Source organism: Nannospalax galili, unplaced genomic scaffold (assembly GCF_000622305.1).
Source record: "Nannospalax galili isolate Female #2095 unplaced genomic scaffold, S.galili_v1.0 scaffold364, whole genome shotgun sequence".
Classification (NCBI taxonomy): Eukaryota; Metazoa; Chordata; class Mammalia; order Rodentia; family Spalacidae; genus Nannospalax; species Nannospalax galili.
Window position 1 is genome coordinate 2,669,924 of NW_008352752.1, and position 24,965 is coordinate 2,694,888.

General features: G+C 40.6%; 1 protein-coding gene across 1 annotated transcript in view; it reads right to left on the minus strand.

Annotated features, from left to right (window-relative positions):
* The window catches only part of Plcl2 (phospholipase C like 2), a 219,797-nt gene that overhangs the window by 23,970 nt on the left and 170,862 nt on the right, over positions 1 to 24,965 (minus strand). The window contains exon 4 of the mRNA XM_008849970.3: positions 19,321 to 19,396. Within this exon, the coding sequence (XP_008848192.1) occupies positions 19,321 to 19,396 (76 nt within the window). The remainder of the gene's footprint in view (positions 1 to 19,320; positions 19,397 to 24,965) is intronic.

Here is a 24,965-nt window from a genome sequence, read left to right on the forward strand (position 1 = left end):
AGCTTGGTTTACCTAAAATATATGTAGTCCAATAAAATTTCATGGGGAAATTATGAAGTTTTCTTTTAAATGGGCATGAAAAGGGTGATAGGTTGAATACTGAAATAATTATGTTGAAAATATGTAAAAGAATTTTAAAAAGTGACCAAGAATGGTCACTTGGTCCCCTGCTATTTATTTTGATATTTGATTTGCTGGCTAACACATCCATTTCTTATAAAATATACCTACGCTAACTTAGAGAATGATCTTTGCAAATTCTCTGGTGGTGTTCTTGCTAGTCCAGTTTGTTTTTAAGAAAAAAAAGCATTCTTCAACTTGTCCAGGAGAGCAGGATGGCCCCGTCCCTACTCTGTGACAAGTGAAGAGAGTAAAGGCTAAGGGTCCTGCAGGCACTTCCAAAGATGGTGAGGAGGGATGGAAACAAACAGCAGGTGTTTCCAAGGAAATGCTGAGGGATCTGCATTTGTCTGAGCCCAGTGACTCAGGTTTTCCAATCATCAAACATTATTTCTAGACAAAAGTATCCCAGCTTTTTAACAGGAGCTCATGATAAAGCTATATGTATAAAATAATTTTGCGGTGAGGCAGAACAGTGTAAGAGCTTCTGGATAATTATTAGAGAGAATGAGGGTGGGGAGATGGCTCAGTGGGTAAAGTGTCTTCTGTGCAAGCATGAGGACCAAAGTTCAGATCCTCTCCCAGCACTGATATAAAATGTTGGGTGAGCCTGTAATCCCAGCATGTGGTAGGTGGAAACAGGGATCTCCAGAGCAAGCTGGCTAGCCAGATGGCAATGTCTGGGTTTCAAGTAAGAGACTGTACCTTAACATACAAGGTGGAGAGTGATTGAGGAAGACACCTGACATCAACCTTTGACCTCCATACACACGAACACACATATCTTGGCTATAACTTATTAGGAAATTGACCCTAGCATGTCACAGGAGGCCTTCTGAGAGCTCTGTTCCACTGTGGACATAAAGGACTTGTCTGGGTTATATATTAAGTAACCTTCCTATTTCCAAATATTTATAGCAAAGAACCAACCCAGTGAAAAAAAGTCTTAAGAACCTTAAAAGTAGGTCCTATTCTCCTTCTATAAAATAACAATTCTGTCTAACACATGGAGTGAGCTTTACAGTAGCTGGTAAAAGTCAGCAAAAATGTTAAGGCTAAGTCACACTACCTGCCCTAGATTAGCTCAGTTCTGTTCTTTAATTACAGAAAGGGTTTATGGAGGAGGACCCCAAACCCTTTAACTACAGAAAGGGTTTACAGTGGCCCGGGGTGGGTGGGAATCTGTGGCTGATGAACAGGCAGAGGGAGGCTGCAGCAGTCATGCTGAGGTTCAGAGAACACGTGTCTCTAAAGGGGGTCTGTAGGAGCTTATCACAAGATGAGGGGGACAGGCCTCATTGAGAAATCACAGGGACATACAGAGTACCTCAAAAACCTCAGCAGACAACAGACTCACTGGCAGCGCACCTGAAAATGCAGATTTTCCACCTCTGGGGAATTCTGATTAAGAGACTGGGGTAGGTCCAGGCATGGGCATTTTTAGCAAGTACCCTGGAGGGATCCAAGCAAGAGGGCAAGACAAAGAATTGCTCTGAGAACAGTTGGACCAGGAGAGTAAGGACAGATGAAGACTAGAGAATGTGTGCTGTGGGTACCAGAGGGCCAGGCTCAGAGTAGAGCTTTCAGAGAAAGATTTAGGGATTGTAGTACTGCCAACTTTGCCCTATAAGGGGACAGGATGACAGGTTAAAATTCCACCATTTCTCTTTCGAGCCACAGTCCACCTCACACAGACCCTGATTTCTAAATTATTTTGAGCAATATTTTTCTATGTTTATTTTCATTAAAAAGATTATAACATGAAACTTAATGAGGAAAATTTACTTCAAAAAGTAAAAGAGAACTATCAGCTAAGACTTTTACCATGTAGCTTTCTTAGAACACTTTTCTGTCAGTTAGTAGTCAATATCTCTAATATTGAGATACAAAAGACCTCATCATTTTGGATAATGAGAGCAATTCTTGATTATTGAAGTAAAATGTTACTTGGCTGGCCAATAACATTCATTGATCACATACCATGAGCAGGTCATTTGACTGTATGCTGCATTAGTTATTAGGATTGCAAACTTTGCAAAAACAGCTACAGATTTCCGGATGCATGCGCAACAAACTGAGTATGGGAAATTATGCTTACGCAGTCAGCATAGCTCTTCATAATTTTAAAGCTTAGGGAACGCAATGGTAGAGTCTAGAGGCATCAGTATAGCCTGGGACAATCCCATTAAGATGGTGATGAGAAGATACAGTAATTCCTTTAAGTGAATGCCAAAATAGACTATGTGCAATTCCAAGTTAGAATTTTTGTTCTAAGAAGCATGCTATGTATGGAAAATGATAAAGATTGCACAGTACAATGCAAACCTTTACAGGATAAATTGCAATAGTTTAACTTTATCTTTAATATTTAACTTTAATCACATAACAGTCACTAAAAGTAGTAAATCAGACAAGCTTTAAGTTTCTGAAAACCTGACAAAGTCCATCCTGTGTGGTTTTACTTAAGTACTCACACAAGACATGAGGAAATAGCCAATCCTCCTACAGTGAAGGTAATGGTGCTGGAAGGTGACAGCACCAGGAAGATGGCAAGCTCCTCCCAATTTTCTCTGATCAGTGTAATAAGGAAGTCATGAGAGAAGCCGGGTACTTAGTGCCTCTCAACAGACAGCCTGAGACACAGGTAGCGGGCAGTAAGCACAGCTCAGTGGTGACCTGGGCCAGGCTGGGCCCAGGAGGCCTCAGCCTGCATTACTTGGTTCAGAAACAAACCCTGGCAACTCTGCTGGCTGTTCCTCTGGTCAGTCAGTAGAAGTTAGTCCTAGTCTCGCCCTCTTACTAACTATGGTAGGAACCCCACTGGCATGAAAGCACCCCTTTGTATTTATACAAAGTGTGTATCTTTTTTGCATGTTCTATGCTCACCAGTTACCACCGTATGTTTTCCTGTGGGTCTAGATTACAGGTGTTTGAGTGACAGTTCCTCCACCCTGGGAAGGAGGTCTACTGAGCCACACAGAGGCAGTACCCAGCAACAGCTTCACATACTGGCTTTTAGTAACACTTGTCTGGTAGAGCCTTTTCAGTTTTCAGTTTTCCAAATGGCAGAAAGATACAGAACTCCTCAAAGTAGCTTCTCTTCTGAGCTCAAAAGAAGCAGACAACACAGCTGGTGACAGTCCATCAGGAGACACCTCCAAGAGCTGTCACCACTCAGCGAAGACGCACACCAAGAAGGCTTCTCGTGGGGCCTCCACCTCCTCAGATGCAGCATTAGGAGCTAAAACAGGGGCTTCCCAGTGCCAAAGAACAGGTATTCTTTATGGGATTATAAGAAAACCCAGACAGTTCTGAAAATAATTGGTATTTTACTGAGCCTAAGAAAATTCCTTTTGTAATGATCATCTGAAACATCAAAATTTACAGGTTTCTAAATTATGGATTCACGCCAGGGGAGTCTCAGTATTCTCACAGAATGTCACTCTTAGGTGCATGGCCCAAGAAGAATAACAGAGAAACAGACAGATGCTCGCGTGCTGCTGCTGTTGCTGTGCAGTGATGGTGATAAGAATTTCCACTGTGAATGTCATCTTCGAGCTCAGAAACAGAAACCAGGTCAATAATAATGGGGGAATGAGACACAAGGCTTTTTTATTCTCTCAGGAACAAGATCTGTTTCCTTGCACATTTCTAATGTCTTCCAAATAGTATTCCAGTACATGTTTGTCATAAATTTGTATATTTAGAGTCATATATAGCTGTTCATATTTCTTGAAGTTAACTGTTAACAAAATAATGATAGGGTTTTTTTTCTTATTAGGTCATGTCCTAAACACTATCTTGACTTAAACAAAATGGCATTATAAAAATCTGAAAGCAAGGCTCTGTCCATGTGTCCTTTAAAAAGATGATGCTGTGCCACGGAACACATGTTAAAGAGGTAGAAAAAGGCCCACCATGGTGCATGACTTTAATCCCAGCACTTGGGAGGCAGAGGCTGGTGGATCTCTGTGAAATCAAGGCCAGCCTGATCTACATATCAAGTTTCAGGTTAGCTGAGGTTGCAGGGAGACCCTGTCTCACAAAACAAAAACAAAAAGAGGTAGAAAAAGACTGAAGAGATGGCTAAGTTATTAAAGGGCTTGCTGTGTTAGCATGAGGACCTTACTTTGATCCCCAGAATCGAAAGTCAGCTGAACATGCTTGTAATCCCAAAGTGGGGAGGCAGAGACAGGCAGAACCTTAGGGCTCACTAGTAAGTCAATCTGGTCTAGTCAGTGGGTTCTAAGCCACTGAGAGAAATGGGTGACATGGTGTAACATGCTGAACTGCTTAATGGTCATAACATAGATCATAATGTTTAAAAGCATCAAAACTTGAAGGTTGGGAGCATATTAAATGAATTCAACAAGACTTACAGAGATGTGGACTGATACTTAGAGGTGATTAAGCGTAGAAGTCAGTGAGTAGTCAGGGTCTCACATGTGGACATGGCTGGGCTGGGGGTGGCTGCTCTGTGGATAAAATGATTGTTTCTAAGCCTTGGCTGTTTTGTGCTCCAAGCCCTACAATTAAGATTCCTTTTGTTCCATAGCCTGCTTCTAGGAAAAGCAGGTCATCCTACTTCTAGGATGTTAACCAAGGAGAAAATTTGCTCAGTTCTTCATGGTAATCATGCTGGGAACTAAGGAAGCAAGCAGTAGTCTGTTGCACAGCAAGGAAAGGACAAACAGGAAATCCTTAGCTAGATGAGGTCTAGGAGAATTTAATGGAGCTATGATCTTGACTCAAGGGAGGGAAGACACAGGCCACGTGAGAAAGAACCTGTACAAATCATTCAACTTTTGGTTTATGGCTATAGAATTAAAATTTTAAAAGCTGGTATGCTTACATGAAAGTATGTCATTGGATTTTTATATGAAGAAACATTTTGGAAAGTTACTGTGTGTGTGTTACATGCACATGGTTGTGTGGTATGTGCACATATATGTGCAAGTGCATGAGCAGCTGTGTGTGCCTGAATATGGAGGCCAAAGGTCGAAGTTGAGTGTCTTTCTTCATTCACTCCCTGCCTTGATGTTTGAGATAGAGTCTCTTGCTGAACCTGGAGCTCACAGATTAGCTATACTGGCTGACAAGGGGTTTGGGAGTGTTCTGCCAGGCTTTACCTCACGCCAGCAGCGGAGTTACAAAAGCCCACCACACCTGACTTTTACATGGGTCCTAGGGTTCCAAACTCAGGCCCCCATGCTTGCATAGCAAGCACTTTCCAACTGAGATCTCCCCAGTCCAGCTACTGCTTCTTCACATGGCTTCTCTTTAAAGGAATTTATTTCACGTAATTATCCAAATATTACTTCAAAACATTTCCTTCCTTTTTAAAATATTTTACTTATAATTTTTATTTTATGTGTATGCATGTATTGCCTGCATGTAGGTGAGTGCACCCATGTCATGCAATGCCCATGAAGGACAGAAGAGGCTGTTGGATCCCCTGGAACTGGAGTTACAGACAGTTGTTAGCTGCCATGTGGGTACTGGGATTCGAACCCAGGTCTTCTGCAAAAACAACCAATGTTCATAACTGCTGAGCCACCTCTCCAGCCCCCATTCCTTCCTTTTTCTTTCTTTTCTATTCTTTCTTTCTTTTTTTATTTTATGTGTATGAGTGTATTGCCTGCATGTATGTAAGTACACCCACGTGGTGCAATGCCTATGGAGGTCAGAAGAGGGTGTCAGATCCCCTAGAACTGGAGTTACAGGTGGCTGTCAGCCACAATGTGGGTGCTGGGAATCGAACCCAGGTCCTCTGAAAGAGCAGCCAGTGCTCTTAACTGCTGAGCCATCTCTCCAGTCCCAAAACATTTTCTAATTTAAATGTTTTAAGGGGATTTTTTTCAGAAGCTTCAAATTTAATGATAAAATGAAAGTAATGCTGATAGACTGCCATGTTTAATAAAAATTAATAAATGGGTGTAAAAATTTCAAGAAGATCTAATTAAATTAACTCAGTGCATTAGTGCAACTACACACAACTATATTAGAATGTGCTTAAGAGAAATTTCCAATTCTACTGTCTTCTACTTCTCATCACAAATAGCAAACTCATATGAAAACTAATCAGTTTGAAATATAAAGCACATTATATAATACACATGTACATATTTAAGAAGATCCTAAGCCTCTCTAGTGTGAAAGGAGATGGGCCATTCAGAACATAGCATCATCTCTTCACACTGAAATCACTGCCATTTTTCTTAGCTAATATACAACAGGTGACCGTTCAAACATCCTGGTTATACCAATCTGAATGATAGGAGACTAAAATATAGCACATACACATTATATAATACACATGTACATATTTAAGAAGATCCTAAGCCTCTCTAGTGTGAAAGGAGATGGGCCATTCAGAACATAGCATCATCTCTTCACACTGAAATCACTGCCATTTTTCTTAGCTAATATACAACAGGTGACCGTTCAAACATCCTGGTTATACCAATCTGAATGATAGGAGACTAAAATATAGCACATAGCACATGGCCAATTTTTTTAGAAGTAAATATAATTTAAAAAAACTCTTGAGACAGCTTAATTGGTCTTAAACTGCTGTACTTAAAGATCGGGGGGGGGTTGTCTTTAAAAATATTTAAAGTGATTTTGAAGTTACTAAATTACGGGCAGTTGGCTCTTGTATTGATGATTTTGTGCCTATGGATTCTGCTAACTGAAGATAGAAAAATTACAGCTACACTAACAATTAGTTTCAGCTGAAAACTGCTTTGCTATCTGTCTAAAAGGCTCTTATCAAACAAAACTACTGCAAGAATATTTGTGTATATGCAAAAATGGAAACTGAAAGCAAATGGCACAAGATTTTTAAATGTGTCAAAAATAAGATACACATAATTTTAACTTATTTCAAATTCTCCAAATTAGATATGGTGGGCTATTTCCCAGAAGGTGGAAATTCTCATGACATAGGTGCATTTGGGACCTCACTGAGGAGGTTAGCTCATCAACAGTATTAAAAGTACTGCAGTACAGTATCATACTACCCTAAAAACAAAATGTGGCTATCTGATGATTTTCTCTAACTAATGGACATGTAATAAATGTTTAACTACATGGCCTTGGTTAACTAAATTCTCCACCCCAGTCCTGGGGTCTAGTGCAGGTGTATTTTGAGCACAGGAGTGTTTCATCCTTGTCTTTGTGGAGATGTAGAAATGCCCAGTTACTTTCCAAACAGTTCCAGTTGGTATTCCCTTATTCTTGGCCTTCTTCCCAAAACAATCTTGGCATTAACAAAAGCCAAATTATTTTAAGATGGATTTTGAATTGATAAATCCCATGCCACACGAGACAGAATAGATAAACCAGGTCTCTTAAATATAGCCCTGAAATCAAATGGATGGCAAGAACCCTGTGATGCCAAATCCACAGCAGTACAATTTGTGAATGAATTACATGAAGACAGTTTCTCTTCCTCCGCCAGCATTTCCCTTCTGGGTAAATCTAGGTGAGGTGAAGTTGTGTAACTCTTAGTCCTTTGTGGAATTTAATCATTATGTCACCATCCCAGGGCATGGCTATGTGATTCACTAGGGTAGGATAAAATAGGGAACACTGGGTTAAAGCAAAACCCTCCTCAATTCATGTCACAAAGAAATAGAGGACCACTTCACCACAATTATATATGGAGGTTCTCCACCCACAGTGTGTGTCTCCCTCCCTCCGTCCCTCCCTCCCCCCGCCCCGTCCCTGATAGATAGAGCTGCTATTGTTGGACCATCCTTCCTCTGGAGTAATAACTACAACATGCAGAATCGGCCAATCCTATCAGCGATTCTCTTTCTTTTTCATCTCATTTTGCTTTTAAATTTTTAAGATTTTAGGAAATCACATAGGAGCACTCTATTTATACAGTTTATACCCTCCCTCTTCCCCTCCAATTCCTGCTGTGTCGTCCTGCCCCCTCTCAAATTTGCGACCTATTCTTCAATTATTGTTGATTTGCACACACACACACACACACACACACACACAAAATGCACAATCTACTGATTACATTTAGTGTTGCTCATACGTACATGTGTTTAGAGCTGATCACTTGGGGTTGGACAAACTATGGGGGTGTTCATCCCTGAAGAAAGCTGATTCTCCCTCTCAGCACCCACTGATTGATCGCCTGTAGCTCTTCATCCAAGTTTCCCTCAGCCACACTGGCATGTCGACCAGTGTCATTATGCAGGTCTGGTTCAAGCAGCCATACTGTAGGGATTTCATGGGTGCAGCTTCCCTGTCCTGTCTAGAAGTACTGTCTAGTAGCGGGCGTCCTGGACCTCTGACTCTTAGCATCTTTCCACCCCTTCCAGGATATTTCCTGAGCCTTAGGTTTAGGAATAGTGTTGTAGATTTACGAGGTGGCATGCGGCACTCCACAATCACTTATTCTCTGCATTTTGACCAGCTGCAGATCTCTGTAATGGTCTCCCTCTGCTGCAAAAAGCAACTTCTTTGAGGAGGGATAAGAGCTACACATATCAGGCTGGGCTGGTGAGCAAATTCTTATTTTACTTTTTGACAGATAATATGCTCATGTGGTTCAACAAGTTACAAAGTATAAACCTATAAACCAATATACAGTACATACATATATGTACTATGTGTAGGCATATATATGTACATACATATTTATTATTATTAAATGTTTGACAGTAAAGTCCTGGTTTGATACATAGTACATTTTTATAAAGAACATTATATAAAAATGTACAGTGTATCAAACCAAGACCTTACTGTCAAACATTTAGGCTTTCTATATTACAAAGAAAACTATATATGTCATTTGCCAAATATGTAAACATATCTGCACAAGACTAAAACATGGAATTGTTCATTCAAAGTATATATGCTTCACAATTCTGCAATTTATCATGGTATGGTTTTCCTAAGTTTGCACCCACTCTACACAAGCTAAATGTGACAAGTCACCAGTTTACTCTACATCCTCACCAAGTTATCACTGTCTGTATGACATGGGATGCTGAGGTCTCTCCTTCAGCTCAAATCTGAGGGAAGGGAGCCAGCATCTCCGTGACATGCCTCATCCGGTCTGGCAGGTCAGCATCTCATCTGGCTGCTCCGGCTGCTGTGTATCTCATGCCATAGAAGCACTGGAAGCCCAAATGTCCATATTCTCTACCCACTGTGCTATGGCTTCCAAATTCAGTATTTCTCCTCAATTCAACAGCAGCTCACTTAGTACTAAACAGCAGCTCCACCCCTCTAGGATAGAGCAAAAGCTCAAGTCATACTCACTCTCCTCTTTTTCTCATCCCACCTCACATCCAGCCCATCAGTAATTATTAGGTTGTTGGTTTGAGCACACAGAAATCATCTGGTGTAGTCTAATATCCAAGTTTGCTTTCAGTAGGAAGCCCCTGGCTGCATCTCTAACCTCACTTGTCACACAGTGCCAAAGTGGTTTACTGCCCTATTTATGCTCTTCCAGGAAATGTTCTTGGTGTTTGGGATGTGCCAGGTCTCAAGGATTTTATACTTCAGTTGAAAGAAAACAGATGATCATTCATAAACATAAGTAATTCCAGAGTATGTCAGAAGGTAATGGCTGTTAGAGAAGAGAAAGTAGAGTAGGCTCAGGGTCACATGTGGGGATCCTGCACAGTTTTGAGTTTTCCTAGTTTCATTTGTGTTGCTATGATAAAATATCCTGCTGAAAAGCAAGTTAGGGGAGAAAGGGTTTATTTAGCTGACAATTCCAGGGAAGTCACAGTGGCAGGAACGTGAAGAAACTGGTCACGTCCCATTCACAATCACGAGCAGAGAGAAGTAAATGCAGACATGCCTAATGCTCAGCTAGCTTTCTCTTACACAATTCAGGTCTTGAATGCAGGGAATGGTGCTACCCACAATGGACAGATTTTCCCACCATAAATTATTGGGCAATCAGGACAATCCCCCAAAGACCAAGCTGGTGGAGACAATCCCTCATTGAGGTTCCTTCCTCAAGTGATTCTAGGTTGTATCAAGCTGACAATGAAAACTAATCATCAAAAGGGTGAAGACACAGGCCTGAATCGTGACCTTGATCATGTCTCAGGATTTTCTGCATTCTTTCCAGCCTGTTTTTTTTTTTTTTAGGGAATTTTCCCACTCAAGCAGCTCATCCATATGGGTGACTGTCAGTTCTGTATGTGGGTGTGAACTCCATTCAAAGCTTCACTAAGTTACTTCAGCAACTCAAAAGATATTTCCATTTGACTGTCCTACTGTGGCCAGAATGCACATCACAGCTAAAATGGAACTTCACACCCAATGTCCCCTAGGCTTACACTTCAGCATCCATATGCCATTGTTGGGAGTAGGAAGTCAACTAGTAAATCCTGAATGGGTCTCTGTTTAGTGACTGCATATAAGTTTCCTGAAGTGTTCAAGACACTGACAGAACTTGAAACAAGGGCTTTGTAACAATAAATCTGGAACACAATGGGCTAACCAGGCTGGTATTTAGAATGACAGTGTGGACCGAGGATCTCTGAAGGGTACAAGTAGTGTTACTGAAATCTGTTGATGAACAACTTTGCCGGGGACATGACTAGTGTTTCCTGGGATGTTGTACTTAAAATTCAGCCCTGTGTTTTATTCTTGAATTAAACTTTCATCATTGGGCCCAACTCTTGAATTTCCAAACCAAATTTCTGTTTCCTGATCAAACATTTCCCTTCAGCCAGGACAGCATGTTTCTTAGACACTGACAGCACACCTTCATGACAAAGCCTTCTAAGCTTTGTCCCATTCCTTTGGCAGTTACAATCCCTTACATATTATATTATAATATTATATTATATATTATATTATATCCTATAGCATTTGAGTGCTAGAAATGTCTTAGAGATCATTCAGTTTGGATTTGTTTAATTTAGTTTGGATTTGATGATACTAGGTATATATTTATATATATTTGAATTTTCTAAATCTTCTTGTATTTGTATGAGAAAAGTAACTTGTCTGTGGACTTGGATTATTGTTCTTCCCAGCTGTAGCAGGCAGTTTTAACAGCCATAATAACAACCAGAGCAATTCTTCGTCCGTGTAGCCAAAAGCGCAGAGCTAAGGAGGACACACCTGACTCCTTCAGCATCTGCTGAAACAACTGAGTTGCTATTTAGATTAAAAGGATGTGCTCAGACTCTGAGTTTAGAAAGGAAAGGCAAAGGAAGACATGGCCAGAGAGTAGTACAACTTTGGGATTTGATCAGCAGGCAGGTACTCCGGAAAGGGCAAGCATCCCCCAATGTTCCTCCCCTTCATCTGTGGCATGGGGAGATAACCAGTGAAAGTTATGTACAAAGGAGTCACTGTTCTTAAAAGATAGCTTGCCTATTGCTCAGTCACACAGCCAGCCCATGTGTCTGAGTCCTACCTGTCACTTTATGCTTTTGAGGGTCGAGGGAACAGATACAGGGCCAATAGCCCAGAGGGCCGGCTCTAGTCTTCTCCAGAAAAATTTCTCACAGCTGAATGTTATAACAACACAAATTCCCAAGTCTGAGAGTGACCAGGAATTTCAATATTTCAGAGGTAATGCAAAGAAAGTGTGAAATCTCCAGGAGGTTCTGACCATTGTCAAAAATCATCACCAGTGTGCAAGGTGATGGGGAATCTTACAGCAGGTAGGGGAGGAGCCCAGAGGCCTAGCAGGAGACGTGGGCTTCTACAGACCTGTTGCTTGTCAACTTCCTGCTGTGAATGAGTTGACACCTTTGTGATCATTTCATCTGTACTTCCTTACCAGTGATAAAGAGGTCCCGAGGCAGAGGCAGAGGAAGCTGCAGAAGGAGGCCTTGCTACTGCCTCTTGACTTCCCCAAGCTTGAGTAATTACTATTTGGTTCACTGATAAGTGTCTAGGAGGGTTCGTGAGTCTGTAAGAGGAGGGCTATGAGAGATCACTGATGCTCACTGACCTCATTTCAGGGGTGAGGACACACATTATGTCTTCCAAGGGGGTCTGGATGTTTGACACAGCCTCCTGGGGCCTCGTCTTCAAATGGGTGCTCTTCACTTTCAGAGTTAGTAAAGAGTTAGGAAACCCTTTTCCCTTTGAAATTCATGTGGATGGGCTCTGCTTTATGTATCCTGTAACATGATTATGAAATGACTTGTTCAATCTTTTAATCCTTTTAAGTAACTGAACTCAAATTGTTCCGAGATGCTGCTCATACAACTGATCTTAGGTCACTGCACCTGAGAAGCAATCAGAGAACTGAACGCCACTTTGAAGGGGAACAGTAGGAGAGGAGGTCAAGTGATTAACTCAAAGTCACACAGCACGATACTGCACAGGGGGCATTAGGACGCCTCCCAAAGAGATAGCTTTTACTTCTATAGGGCAGAACTAAGCAATATTCAGATACCGGAAAGTTAAAGTCATAACGGTCCTGGGTTTCCTTTTGCAGTCTTTCCAGACAGAACACTTGTGAAGTGCTTTCTGCAAGAATTTGCCATGCTGGTCTAGATAATGATGTGAGAGAGCCATGTGATGACGGTGACAAGCTCCTAGGAACACTGTGAAGGAGCTTCCCAGTGAATAAACAAAGGCCTGTGAGTCAAAACCAGATTGGGTAGGTCTGTCATTCTGCTGTTCTCGATCACAGGATGGTGCTGGCCCCTCATCTGCTTTAGGTAAGACAATCCATCCAACTTGGTTACCGGGGAGATGTCAGCTGCTTAGCAGATCAGAAGCAGCAAACATTAAGGGTGGGAGAGTGGTGGACAAATAGGAGGTTGGAAATCCCACATGAACGAGCACTAGGAAACGAGAACTGAATACAAAGAGATCAAGTAAAATTTTTGACATCTATCAAAGGGAAAGGACATGAACACATAGCCAGTGGGCCACCAATACACAGGTTGGAGGGGGGGGGCTCCAAACTCAAGGTTTCTGGGGAAATCACTGTATTAAATCTCAGCCTCGATACATATACACCTCAAGAAAACTCTGTCACAAAAATTAAAATAAACTTTTGAAAAATGAAATTTAAGAGAGCAGAGACATATAGGGTTACAGAAAATGTTCCACTATGCAGGTAAGAGTAAGGGCAACAAACGTTTTCATCATCCGGAAGACTGCCTTATACTCCCCTTCCCTCAGAATGTTGCACCCAGCCCTGTGAGAGCCCCCCCCCACATCTGTATACAGAGACTGTGTTTGCTGGGTTTCCTTCCATTAGAGTTGAGTGCTCCCTGGTTGGTCATTCTGAGAGAGCAGAACCCCTCAGAGTTATTCTGAGAGCATCTTGCTGGAGACAAGGACCCAGGCTCTCATACCCAGTCCACAGGCCGTAGCAGCTCAAGTAGGGCCTCTGTGGGCCATATGTCCCCAGGCCTCTACGGTGCTGGTCACAACTCTAGAAATACCTCAGTTCCCGTGGCAGCTTCTGCCCTCTGATTCCTTCCCAATTTTTCCTTCAGATTTCATGTTTACTTTGGTCAGAATTCTTCTAGCACATAGTTTAAGGAGCCAAATAGTTGCCACCAATTCCCCCTCCTCAAAAGCCATCACATTCAACTCCTTCAGCTGATTTTCTTTTCATTTTTCAGTACTTATGTTTGTATTTCTAAGTAACATGCCTAACAGTTACCTATCAAATTATATGAAGGACAAGACTTCTGCTCTTCTTCATTTTGTCACTCTCAGAACATAGGGTTCTGCCTGCTTCCTAATCCAACTGCCTTTTCTCCCTACTTCATGGCAGTTTCCTGAGGAGCTGTGCATCTCCATAAGCAAGCAGGAGGTCTGCAGTGAGCCTCAGATTGCTCTTCAGTGCCCTCCCCAGCATCCCTGCAGCGGGTCAGCAGGTACGTCAATTCTCACTTATTTGGGCCATTATCACTTGTTCTGGCTGCTTTTCAGTTTCTTAAATTTTGTTGTTCCTACTTTCTTTGTCTTTATGGATTTGTGTCTTAAAGAAGAAAAAGCCCTTGTGGTCATTTTAATGAGGTTTCAGGAAGAAGTGGAAATTAAAAGTGTTAATTCTTTAACAGGAAATATGTCATTGATTTCTTTTATTCTCATACAGAGACAAATTTTCCACTTAAAATCACCTGATAAAATATGTTTCCTTCTAAATCATTTTTCTGTCTCTTGTGAAACAGATCAATTCAGGATGAGAAAAAAAAATTCAGGTCAAAATGAGGCTATGGTTTTGGTCATTGAAGAGAAAGAGATAAAGATGAGACAGCGGGAAAGATACTTTGCTCTAGATGAATTTGGCAAACTGTATCAGTGTTTATAAGTACTTAAAAATAATTTTTATGCTTTCTTCAGGTACAGGTTCCTGTTGAGCTGTCCTGCTTGTTCCTTCCCAGTTAGTTACTTAAGAAAGAGTGTGTTAGGTTATACACACTCATCCTTGGATGCTCTGTCATTTAGTACTTCTTGATCTTGAGGACATGGTATCCAGACGCCACCTCCTGTACCACCTTGGAATGATCTGATATATAGCCACCACCTTCAGCTGGCACTGCTGAGCCCTGACTGAACAAATGTCCCATGTCCTCCCCTGTCCCAAGTTCCCTCTTTTATTTCCTCACCCCAAGTTGGGGTTATCTGCATGCTGCTCCTATGCCCCTCCCCAGTGGAATGAGCTCCTCTGGTCTCAGGCTTTCCCTATATATTATATCCTTCTACCTGTCTCAGAAGGGGGCCCTCCTCCCCATTCCTAAGATCCAGTGTACCATGCTACGTACTTCCTTCCATCCCCTTCCTCCTCACCTCACTTTTTCTATTCTTTAATTCTGCCTATCTTTAAAAAATTGTGTGTGTATAGGTCAGAGGCCAATTTGTAGGAATTGTTTCTCTCCTGCCATGCAGGTCCTCGGGATCGAACTCAAGCTGTCACCCAGCACCTTTACCTGCTGAGCCACTGGCCCTCTGCCTATCTTTTAATATCGTCCTCTTCACTGGCTCCTTCATATTCCTAGGAACAGTTTTCTTATAAAAAGTTCCCTTTACTCCCAATTCTCTGTGCCATCAGTTTTTCTCCAGGAAAAGTGGACTATGCAGAGGCTTTGTCACCCATTACAGAGCTGTTTCCACAGTGCGTTCTCCTACCCTTTGGGCCCGATCCCTCTGGGGGCCTACAGATCGTCATTCCAGCCTGGCAGGAGCCTTTCACTAGCCACACCTCTCCTGCCCCATTCTCTTTTCACTTAACAACAACTGACACATTCCCTTCCCTCAAAATCTGCACAGAGCCAGACATCTAAGCCTGGGCACACTTCTTAACATGTGGTTGGGATGGATGCTTGCTAGACTTCATATTTCCATTTAATTGTTTAAGTAAAGTTTTATGTAAAAAGAATGTAAAATTGTGTTTTAAAAGCTGGAAATACTTCTCAATTCTTTCTTGTATTTTAATGAGCTGTATCTTCCTTTACAATATTAAAATTCTACAAGCAGAATGACACTTATCAAAAGTAGAATCTAATGCAAATGTCTTTTGAGCCCAATACAAATTAGCAATTCTTCACATGCGTAATGACTATATGTCCTTAAAATAACTGCAATCATGAGAAATGAAAGACTGAGGGACTCTAAGGTAAGTACTTCTGTGTGGGCAGCAAAGTGACTACTAAACCAGAAGGTAAACCTTGCCTCTGAACGGCTTTATGTCTGGGGCACCTGGAGCATAACACCATAGTCCCTCTCCACCACTGACCAGAACAATCCCTAGTACATAACACTCTGCAGCTTACTACATGGAGCAAGCACTTTCCTTAACAAAATCAAGCTGAGCAATAGAAGCCCATTATACTAGAAATTATCAAATTTCATAACCTTGTGAATTTTCAGAAATGACAAATAACTGAATTAAGAAACAGTTCCTGCTTAAAATTCCACAAAGTCCACAATGCTCATGTGCATGTGTTTAATAGAATATTTAATATAAGTCAAATCACATTTCATTAGTTAATAGTCGATTCACCACTCTGCACAGAATGTTAGATGTCTTGTGGGGGGGGGGGACAACATACAGTCGTGGTGCTGTAAGAAGCTATTACCCTGTGTAGAAGATGGAATGCATTGATAAGATGTACAACAGCTGAAGGAAATAAGCAGTTTGAAGGACTGAACACAATACTTTGGTAACATAAATCCTAGAAACATGAAAGGCCTCTAGGAACACTGGGCAATATCAAAAGAGAAATATTACAGATTGGCAGAGAATGGAGAGAAGCCTTCCCAGACTCTGATGGGGAAGAACACTCAGGGGGTAGCAGGGGAAAGGGGAGTCGGGTTAGCGGTAAGTGACTTTCACTTTCACTTCCTTTCCTTCCCTGCTGCTCTCACAAGCACCTTCTAGATTGTCAACAGCTCCAACTGATTCTGCCTTTGAAAGTTCTCTGTACACAGCCGTGGTGCCCACCACCTTTCAGCTCAGTCCCCATCCTGTTCTGCTCAAACAAATCAATGGCTTCCCACTGCCTCACAATGGAGCAGACCACTGACTAACACACACTGAGTACTCATTATTTTCACCAAGCTCATTTTCACATCTCTTGCATGATCTGAAGATTTTAGAAGAATAAAACTAGACTCAGTATTTTTCATATCTTGGTATGCAAGAGCTATCAAGTACCATATGCAACCAAAAGTTAAAAATGTAGTTATATGATAAATTTTACATAATTTTGTCAAATCTGGATCTCAGATTTGAATCGAGCCTGGCAAGTCAATGCATAATTCCTTAATTTCTAAAATATTTTATTTATTATTTTTATTTTATATGTATGCATGTATTGCCTGCATGCACCCGTGTTGTGCAATGTCCGCGGAAGACAGGAGAGGCTGTCGGATCCCCTGGAACTGGAGTTACAGACAGTTGTTAGCTGGCATGTGGGTGCTGGGATTCAAACCTGGGTCTTCTGCAAGAACAGTCAGTGTTCTTAACTGCTGAGCCATCTCTCCAGCCCATAATTCCTTAATTTCTATTTGCTAAAAATGGTGACTGAAGCCGGGCGTGGTGGCGCACGCCTTTAATCCCAGCACTGAGTGCTCTTGCAGAGGACCTGGGTTCTATTCCCAGCACCTACATGGTGGCTACGAACCATCCTTAACTCCAGTTCCAGGGGAATCTGACACTTTCTTCTGACCTTGGTGGCATTGCACAACAGGGGTGCACTCACATACATGCAGGCAATACACTCATACACATAAAATGAAAATAATGAATAAAAATAATTAAAAAAAAAACTTGCCAGGCATGGTGGCCACATGCCTGTAGACCCAGCACTTGGGAGGCAGAGGCAGGCGGATCTCTGTGAGTTCAAGGCCAGCCTGGTCTACATAGTGAGTTCCAGGACAGCTGGGGCTACAGGGAGACCCTGTCTCCAAAACGTCAAAAAAAATAAATAAATAAAATGGTGACTGAGATTGTAGCAAAAACTAGCTCAGAAAGGACTACAAATAAAAAAGACCATTTTGCTAACAGTATTTTGCAAACAAAAAAGAAAAACAAGATGAGGATTTGAGAGTTTGTTGATTAGCTGTTAATATATTCATTCAACAAATACCAAAAATTATCACACATGTCTTTATTTCCAATCTACTTTAATTCATTTTGAAAAGCATTGACTTTTTTAAAAAATGTTTTTATTATTTTTATTTTATGTGTATGAGTATATTGCCTGCATACATGTCAGTACACCTGTGTCATGCAATGCATTGCATGACAGAAGAGGCCTTCAGGTTCCCCTGAAACTGGAGTTAAGGATGGTTTGTAGCCACCAGGTGGGTGCTGGGAATCGAACCCAGGTCCTCTGCCAGAGCAGTCAGTGCTCTTAACCGCTGAGCCATCTCTCCAGCCCCAAAGCATTGGCTTTTTAAAGGCATCACAGTAGTTAAGGAGTTTCTTAATTTAAAGAAAACTCAAAAAGTAAGGTCAGACTTAACAAATACTCTCTATGTTAGAATTTTCCAAAGTGACACTTGAAATTGGAGAACTGAAAGCACTGTGTTTCTATTACAATGTAAGATATTACTATAGCTTCTCTAAGAAACCACTCCTTTGCTCCTCAAGCCCCTCCCGCCCCCATACTAGAAAGTCACAGGTAACTGGGAGGAGGTTTGGCAGCATAGGTAGTACTGACGAAGAGATTCATGCAGGGGTCTTAATTATGGCTCCATGTTAAGAAATGCTTAGGGATTTTTGTTTTTTTGGCGACAGAGGCTCACTATGAAGCAGGATCCCATGTGTCAAGATTGAAGGTGTGAACCACCAGGCTCAGCTCACATGGGATTTTTTTTTTTTTTTTTTTTTTTTGAGACAGGATTCCCCTGTAGCCCCATCTGGCCTGGAACTTGCTATGTAGACCAGGATGGCCTCGAACATAAAAAAATCCATCTGCCTCTGCCTCCTGAGCATTGGGATTAAAGTGGTGCACCACCACACCCAGCCCATCATTTGGGGATTTTTAATAGGTATTAATTTCCTAGTCAACACTTCAGACCAATGCATTTTTTTCTTAATCATTATTTACTTTTTAAAAAATTTTTTAATAACTACATGATTAGAAGAAGAATTTCACTACAGATTTAACATATTCAGTAACACACTCCAGAGCAAGAGTGCATCTCTTTCACAAGTTGCTGTAAGTTTCTAGGTTCACAGTTGAATTAATACAGTTATACAATATTGAACTCAGTATAAGCCCTGTAAGACATAAAATTGAATAAGCTTTTAACCTTTAAAAAAGATCTCCATTTCACTTTAGAATATATTGTTCCTTGCAGAAAGACTCATTGTTTTTGCCACTAACACTGAGATGTTGCTGCGCCTTCTCTAATCTGCATGTATCTGATTATTACTAGTCATAATCTGTTGCACTTGGATCTTTGGTGCCTGTGTATGTCTATAAAGTCATCAGGTAGATTTCAGTGGTAATGTTTACCACCTCTACTAATTAACATGATATAAATCTCCATGTTTCTTCATGAAATATAATACTTTTTAAAATTTGTTGCATTAATGTGTTTTTAAAGCTCCCCTGGTGAATTTACTATCCATGGTTGAGAACCATTGAATTTTCTTTGGCTATGGAAAAATAATCGTTTTATCTAATTTTCTTAATAGAACATTAAAAAGATGACATAATTTTGAGGAAAAGAAATGATGCTTTGAATTTTTTTTAAAGAAATTTCACTTACCTGCTTTCTGACAATGCACGATCTTTTCATATACAGCATCTGCATTTTCAATCAATGCCTTGAGGGACTGGATCATCTGCAAAAGTAACATCCAGACATGCAGTTACACCTAACAGCCAGGCCTCCTCTCACCATGACGCATGAGGCACTTCTAAAAACAAGCAGACATGATGCTGAAAAAACTGTTCTGACTCCCACAGCTCACATTCATGTGTAGGTGAAAAATGGTAAAACAGCGCATCTCTACATAATGCTTTAAACAAAATATTATGTTCCAGGTGTAGTTAAGCTAGGAAACTAGGAAAACACTGAATTTCAACCTTGAGACTATACTGAATCAAGTATATTCTACTGTGAAAACTCATAAGTAAATATATAAGTGTGCTCATATGGTCTAAATTTTTTGCTTTTTGTTTTAGATAGGGTCTTACACTGTAGTCCAAGGTGGCCTGGAACTCATTAGCCCAAGCTCAAGCTGGCTTGGAGTGTGGCAATTTTCCCACCCCAGCCTTCTAAGTGCTGGAATTAAAAGAGTGAGCTATCATGTCTGGCTCTGATCTAAGTTTCAAATCACTTAAAAATTTTATTTATTGGGGCTGGAGAGATGGCTCAGCGGTTAAGAACACTGTTCTTGCAGAAAACCCAGGTTTGAATCCCAGCACCCACATGGCAGCTAACAACTGTCCATAACTCCAGTCCCAGGGGATCTGACAGCCTCTTCTGACCTCCACGGACACTGCACGACACGGGTGCACTTACCTACATGCAGGCAATACACGCATCCACATAAAATGAAAATATTAAAATTTTTTTAAAGTTAAAAAATTTTATTTGCTTATTTTTATTTTAATGTGTATGAGTGTTTTGCCTGCATGTAAAACACACCCATGTGTTCAATACCCATGGACAGTAGAAGAGGGCACAAGAGCCCCTGGATCCAAAGTTACAGATGGTTCCTAGCAACCACATATAGGTGCTGGGACCTCTGCAAAAGCAGCCAGTGTTCTTAACCACTGAGCCATCTCTCCAGCCCCTTGAATCATTTTAACAAAATGTTCAGACAGTTCCAACACCTATATAACTTTAATCTGCTTCAGCAAAAATATTTTCATATGAAAAATGGTTTAAAAATTCAACAGGCAGAGCTAGGGATGTAATCAGTGGTAAAGCAACTAACCTAGCATATACAAGGCCCTGGTGTTCAGTTCCCCAACACCCTAGCAAATGGTATTAAAAATAATCTTTTAGAAATGTTTCTAGCAATTATTTTCAAAATATTCAGCACCCATTTATTCCTTTAAAGTTGATCTTGCTTTTCTGTATAACATTTATCATTAATTGCCGGAATCATTATTTTATTGCAATTAAATGCATGTAGACTGAATCATTTGTATAACCTAAAGAAACCCTTGTTTTTATTATTTATAGTTGTTTAAAGTATATCCAACATGCCTCTTAAGTATATGAGATTTTAAAGTTAGTCCAACAGCACTGATCATTATTACTCATTGATCTTCATTACTCATGGAGGGCATGTACAGGCAGTTCCCTGTGCAGAAACCGGGATGCAGCCCTTATATCAAGGAGCCCACAGAATTGCAGAAAAACTTGCACTTTGGAAATCAGTACTTTAACATTCATTTGTCAAACTGTGAATCATTCCTGTAAATTAAAATACTCCATTTTACAGCTTGACATATTGAACAGGCAGTGATAAAAATGAATAGTTAAGAACTCTATTATGCTAATATAAAATCGCTTGTGCCATTACAAATTTGCATACTGAAAAGGTTCAAACTGTCATCAGTAACCTTTTTCAGCTTTGCTGTTAAGCCAAATGAGAGATATGAAGAAACAAGGACTTTTCTGAATAAGGATGTAGGTTGTCACTGCTGAGTATCAAAGAATGGGTAACCATGGCCCATCATTAAAGCAGGAGAAAGAAAAAAGTACAAGCAATAAAATGAACCCAGACATGAAGGAAAAGAGCAGAATGGGACCAACATGTAAGGATGGAGGCAAACAAAAACAGCAGTATCAACACAGGCTCACTTACACATATCACCTGACAGACCTGTGGTCAAAATAAACTCATGGGGGTGGGGCATGAAAAGCTCCCATTTACAAGTTCCAATCCTGGTGCTTCTATTCGTGAGCTCTGTCAGTGAGGATGATATTAAACTTCACAGAATAATAATTTCCCTCTCATAAAAGGAGCTTATTAAAGACATCGTACCTCATAATGTGAGGATTAAATGAAAGGATGCATGTGGAGCGACTGGCTCAAAGAAGGCACTTGCAAACAGTAGATGTTACAGTTGACTCTCCACTGGACTCAGAAGGCCTGGCACAGCATCTTCTGGTGGCCCGAAATTAGCTGACTGAGTGTGTCTTCTTTTCCTGTGCTCACTGGCCATGCTGCCAGCACTCATTAGTAATTTTAGCTTTACTTGTAAAGCCCACTGCAATGAAGCTTAGAGAACCAACAAACCTCATTATTATTTTCAGAATAACCTTCCAGGAAAAAGAATCACCAAAGGTTAAAGAATTCTACTCATCCTCCCTCTGCTTCCCTGGGCTGCACGGCCCACCAGCCTGTTTCCTGGCTGAGCTCTTGGCTCGCGGCCACCACCGCTTCCTGATCCTTTGCATCCAGATGGACCCAGTTCCTCTCGAGGTCCCCAGGAGCCCTCTGGGCCTGGTCCTGCCTTCACCCCCCATCTGCTTCCCTGGCCTACAACGACCCATCAGCCTTTTTTCCGGATGCTGGGGCTGACCTTTTGGCTTCTTGATACTTTGCATCCAGACCAACCCAGTTCCTCAGTGCAGTCACCAGGAGCCCTTGGGGCTTCTTCCCACCTCTGTCTCCCTTTGCACCTCTGAGTGTCTCGGCCACCAGCTGCCAGAGACCAGCTTCTTTCCTGGGCCCTGCTCCCAGGACAGTCCAACCCCCAAATTCCTGAGGCCAAAATCTTTCCTGGATGGATCCAGACCTTAGGAGAAATCCTAAGATCATCTGATCCTCATCTGACTTGGACCTCTGTGGGAACTCCTGAAGACAAAAGCAATCTGGCCACTCCAGTAGAAAATCAAGAGAGAACAAGAAGCTTAGAGGAACCAGCTTTTCATGCCCAAAAGAGTAAACCACAAAGGGACATAAAGTTTACAAAAAGAAGCAGACCTAAACTTGAAGACTTGAGCCTCACACAAGAATCAGAAACAACAAAAGAAATTCACATGTCAAAATCACAGAGAAAAAAATAATAACATGAAAAACCAAAATAACTTATCCCCACCAAATACCAGTAGTCCTCTAGAGGAGTACAATGAGAACGCCCATGACATGCAACTCAAAAGAACAATTATAAACATGATAAAAGAATTCAGTGAATTTAAACAACACACAAAGAAATCAAAGAACTGAAGGAAGACAGGGAGAAACTTCTGAATGAATTCAGAAAAGAGCTAGAAATATTGAAGACTATTCCGACTCAGTAAGCCAATTAGAAACGGCAGGAGAAAGCCTCAACAATAGGATGAACGAAATGGAAAACAGTGTATCAAGACTGGAAGATAAAGTGGATGAACTAGACCACTCAAGCAAAGGTTATGAAAGATTTAAGAAATCACAAGAATGGAATATGCAGGAATTGTGTGACACCTTAAAAAGACCAAACTCACAAATCATAGGCATACAGGAAGGGGAAGAATTCCAAGATAATGACATGGACCAGATCTTCAACAGGATTATAGAAGAAAATTTCCCAAAATTAAAGAAAGATGTGCCCATACAAATACAAGAAGCACATAGAACACCAAATAGACAGGACCCGAAAAGAAACTCTCCATGGCTCATTATACTAAAAACACTAAACATACAGAACAAAGAGAGAATACTGAAAACTGCAAAAGAAAAACAAGTCACATGTAAAGGAAAACCCCTTAGGATTACAGCTGACTTTTCAGTGCAAACTATGAAAGCCAGAAGAGCCTGGCTTTCCCAGTTTTAAATGACCACAGATGCCAACCAAAATGTCTATTATAGTCGAAGTGGAAAGAAACATCTTCCATGACATAAATAGGCTGAAGGAATTCATATCAACAAAACCAGCCCTTTAGAGAGTTCTGGGGAAAAATACAAAGAGCTGAAGAGGTTGTGGAAAGAAATTCAATGAAGGTATAACTGTGGAAAAGAACAGATATATCAAAAATGTAAACAGAAATAAAAATGACAGGATTCAATAAACATCTTTCATAAATAACTTTAAATATTCATGTACTGAACTCCCCAGTCAAAAGACACAGACTAGGTGAATGGATTAAGAAATAAAACCGATCTTTTTGTTGTCTGTAAGATAGGACAGGCACTATCTTAAGGTGAAAGGATGGAAAAAAATATACCAAGTGAATGGTACTAAGATAAAAGCAGGTATTGCAATTCTAATATGACAAAATAGACTTTAAAACTCATCCAAAGAGATAAAGAAGGCCACTTCATTGTGATAAAAGGAACAATAAACCAAGAAAATATTACAATCATGAACATATATTCACAAAAATCTCGTACACCCAACTTCATAAAAACAATAATACATGACTTTAAGACCCAGATTAATCCGAACTCATTAAGAGTAGGGGACTTCAATACCCCACTGTCTCCATTAGATAGGTCAACAGGGCAGAGAGTTAACAGAGACATCTGAATTAAATACCATATATCAAATACCATATATCAAATGGGTCTAACAGACATCTACCGAGTATTCCACCCAAGCACCAAAGGACATACTTTCTACTCATCTCCCCGTGGAACCTTCTCCAAAGTCGATCATCTACTGTGACACAAAACAAACCTCAACAAATACAAAAAGACTGAAATAATTCCATACATTCTATCAGACCGCAATGCAAAAAGCTTACAATCAACACCAGAAGAAGCCCTAGTCACCACACGAACACATAGAGATTAAACAACAAACTCCTGAATGATAAATGGGTCAAAAGAGAAATTAAGTAAGAAATAAAAGCATTCCTGGAACTAAATGAAAAGGACAATACACCACAACAAAGCCTCTAGGACACTGTGAAAGCTGTCCTTAGGGGGAAGTTTATAGCTCTAAGTGCCTACATCAAAAAAATCAGAAGAATCACAAATAAATGACTTAAATGCTGCAACTCAAGACACTTGAAAAGCAACAATAAATGAAACCCAAACCCAGCAGACAAGAAGAAATAACAAAAATCAGGGCAGAAATTAATGAAATCGAAACAAAGAAAACAATGCAAAGAATCAATGAATCCAAGAGCAGGTTATTTCAAAAGATAAACAAGATTGACAGGCCTCTAGCCCACTTAAGCAAAAGAAAGAAAGAGGACCTCCAAATCAGCAAAATCAGAGTTGAAAGGGGAAACATCACAACAGACACCAGAAAGATACAGAACGTTATAAGGGAATACTTTAAAAACCTAGATGCTACTAAATATGAAAACCTAAAAGAAATGGACAGATATCTAAAGGTATGAAGCACAAAACCAAGAAGAGAGTAACATCTTAAACAGACACATAACACAAAAAGAAATTGAAGCAGTAATACAAAACCTCCCAACTAAAAAAAGCCCAGGACCAGATGGATTTACAGCAGAAT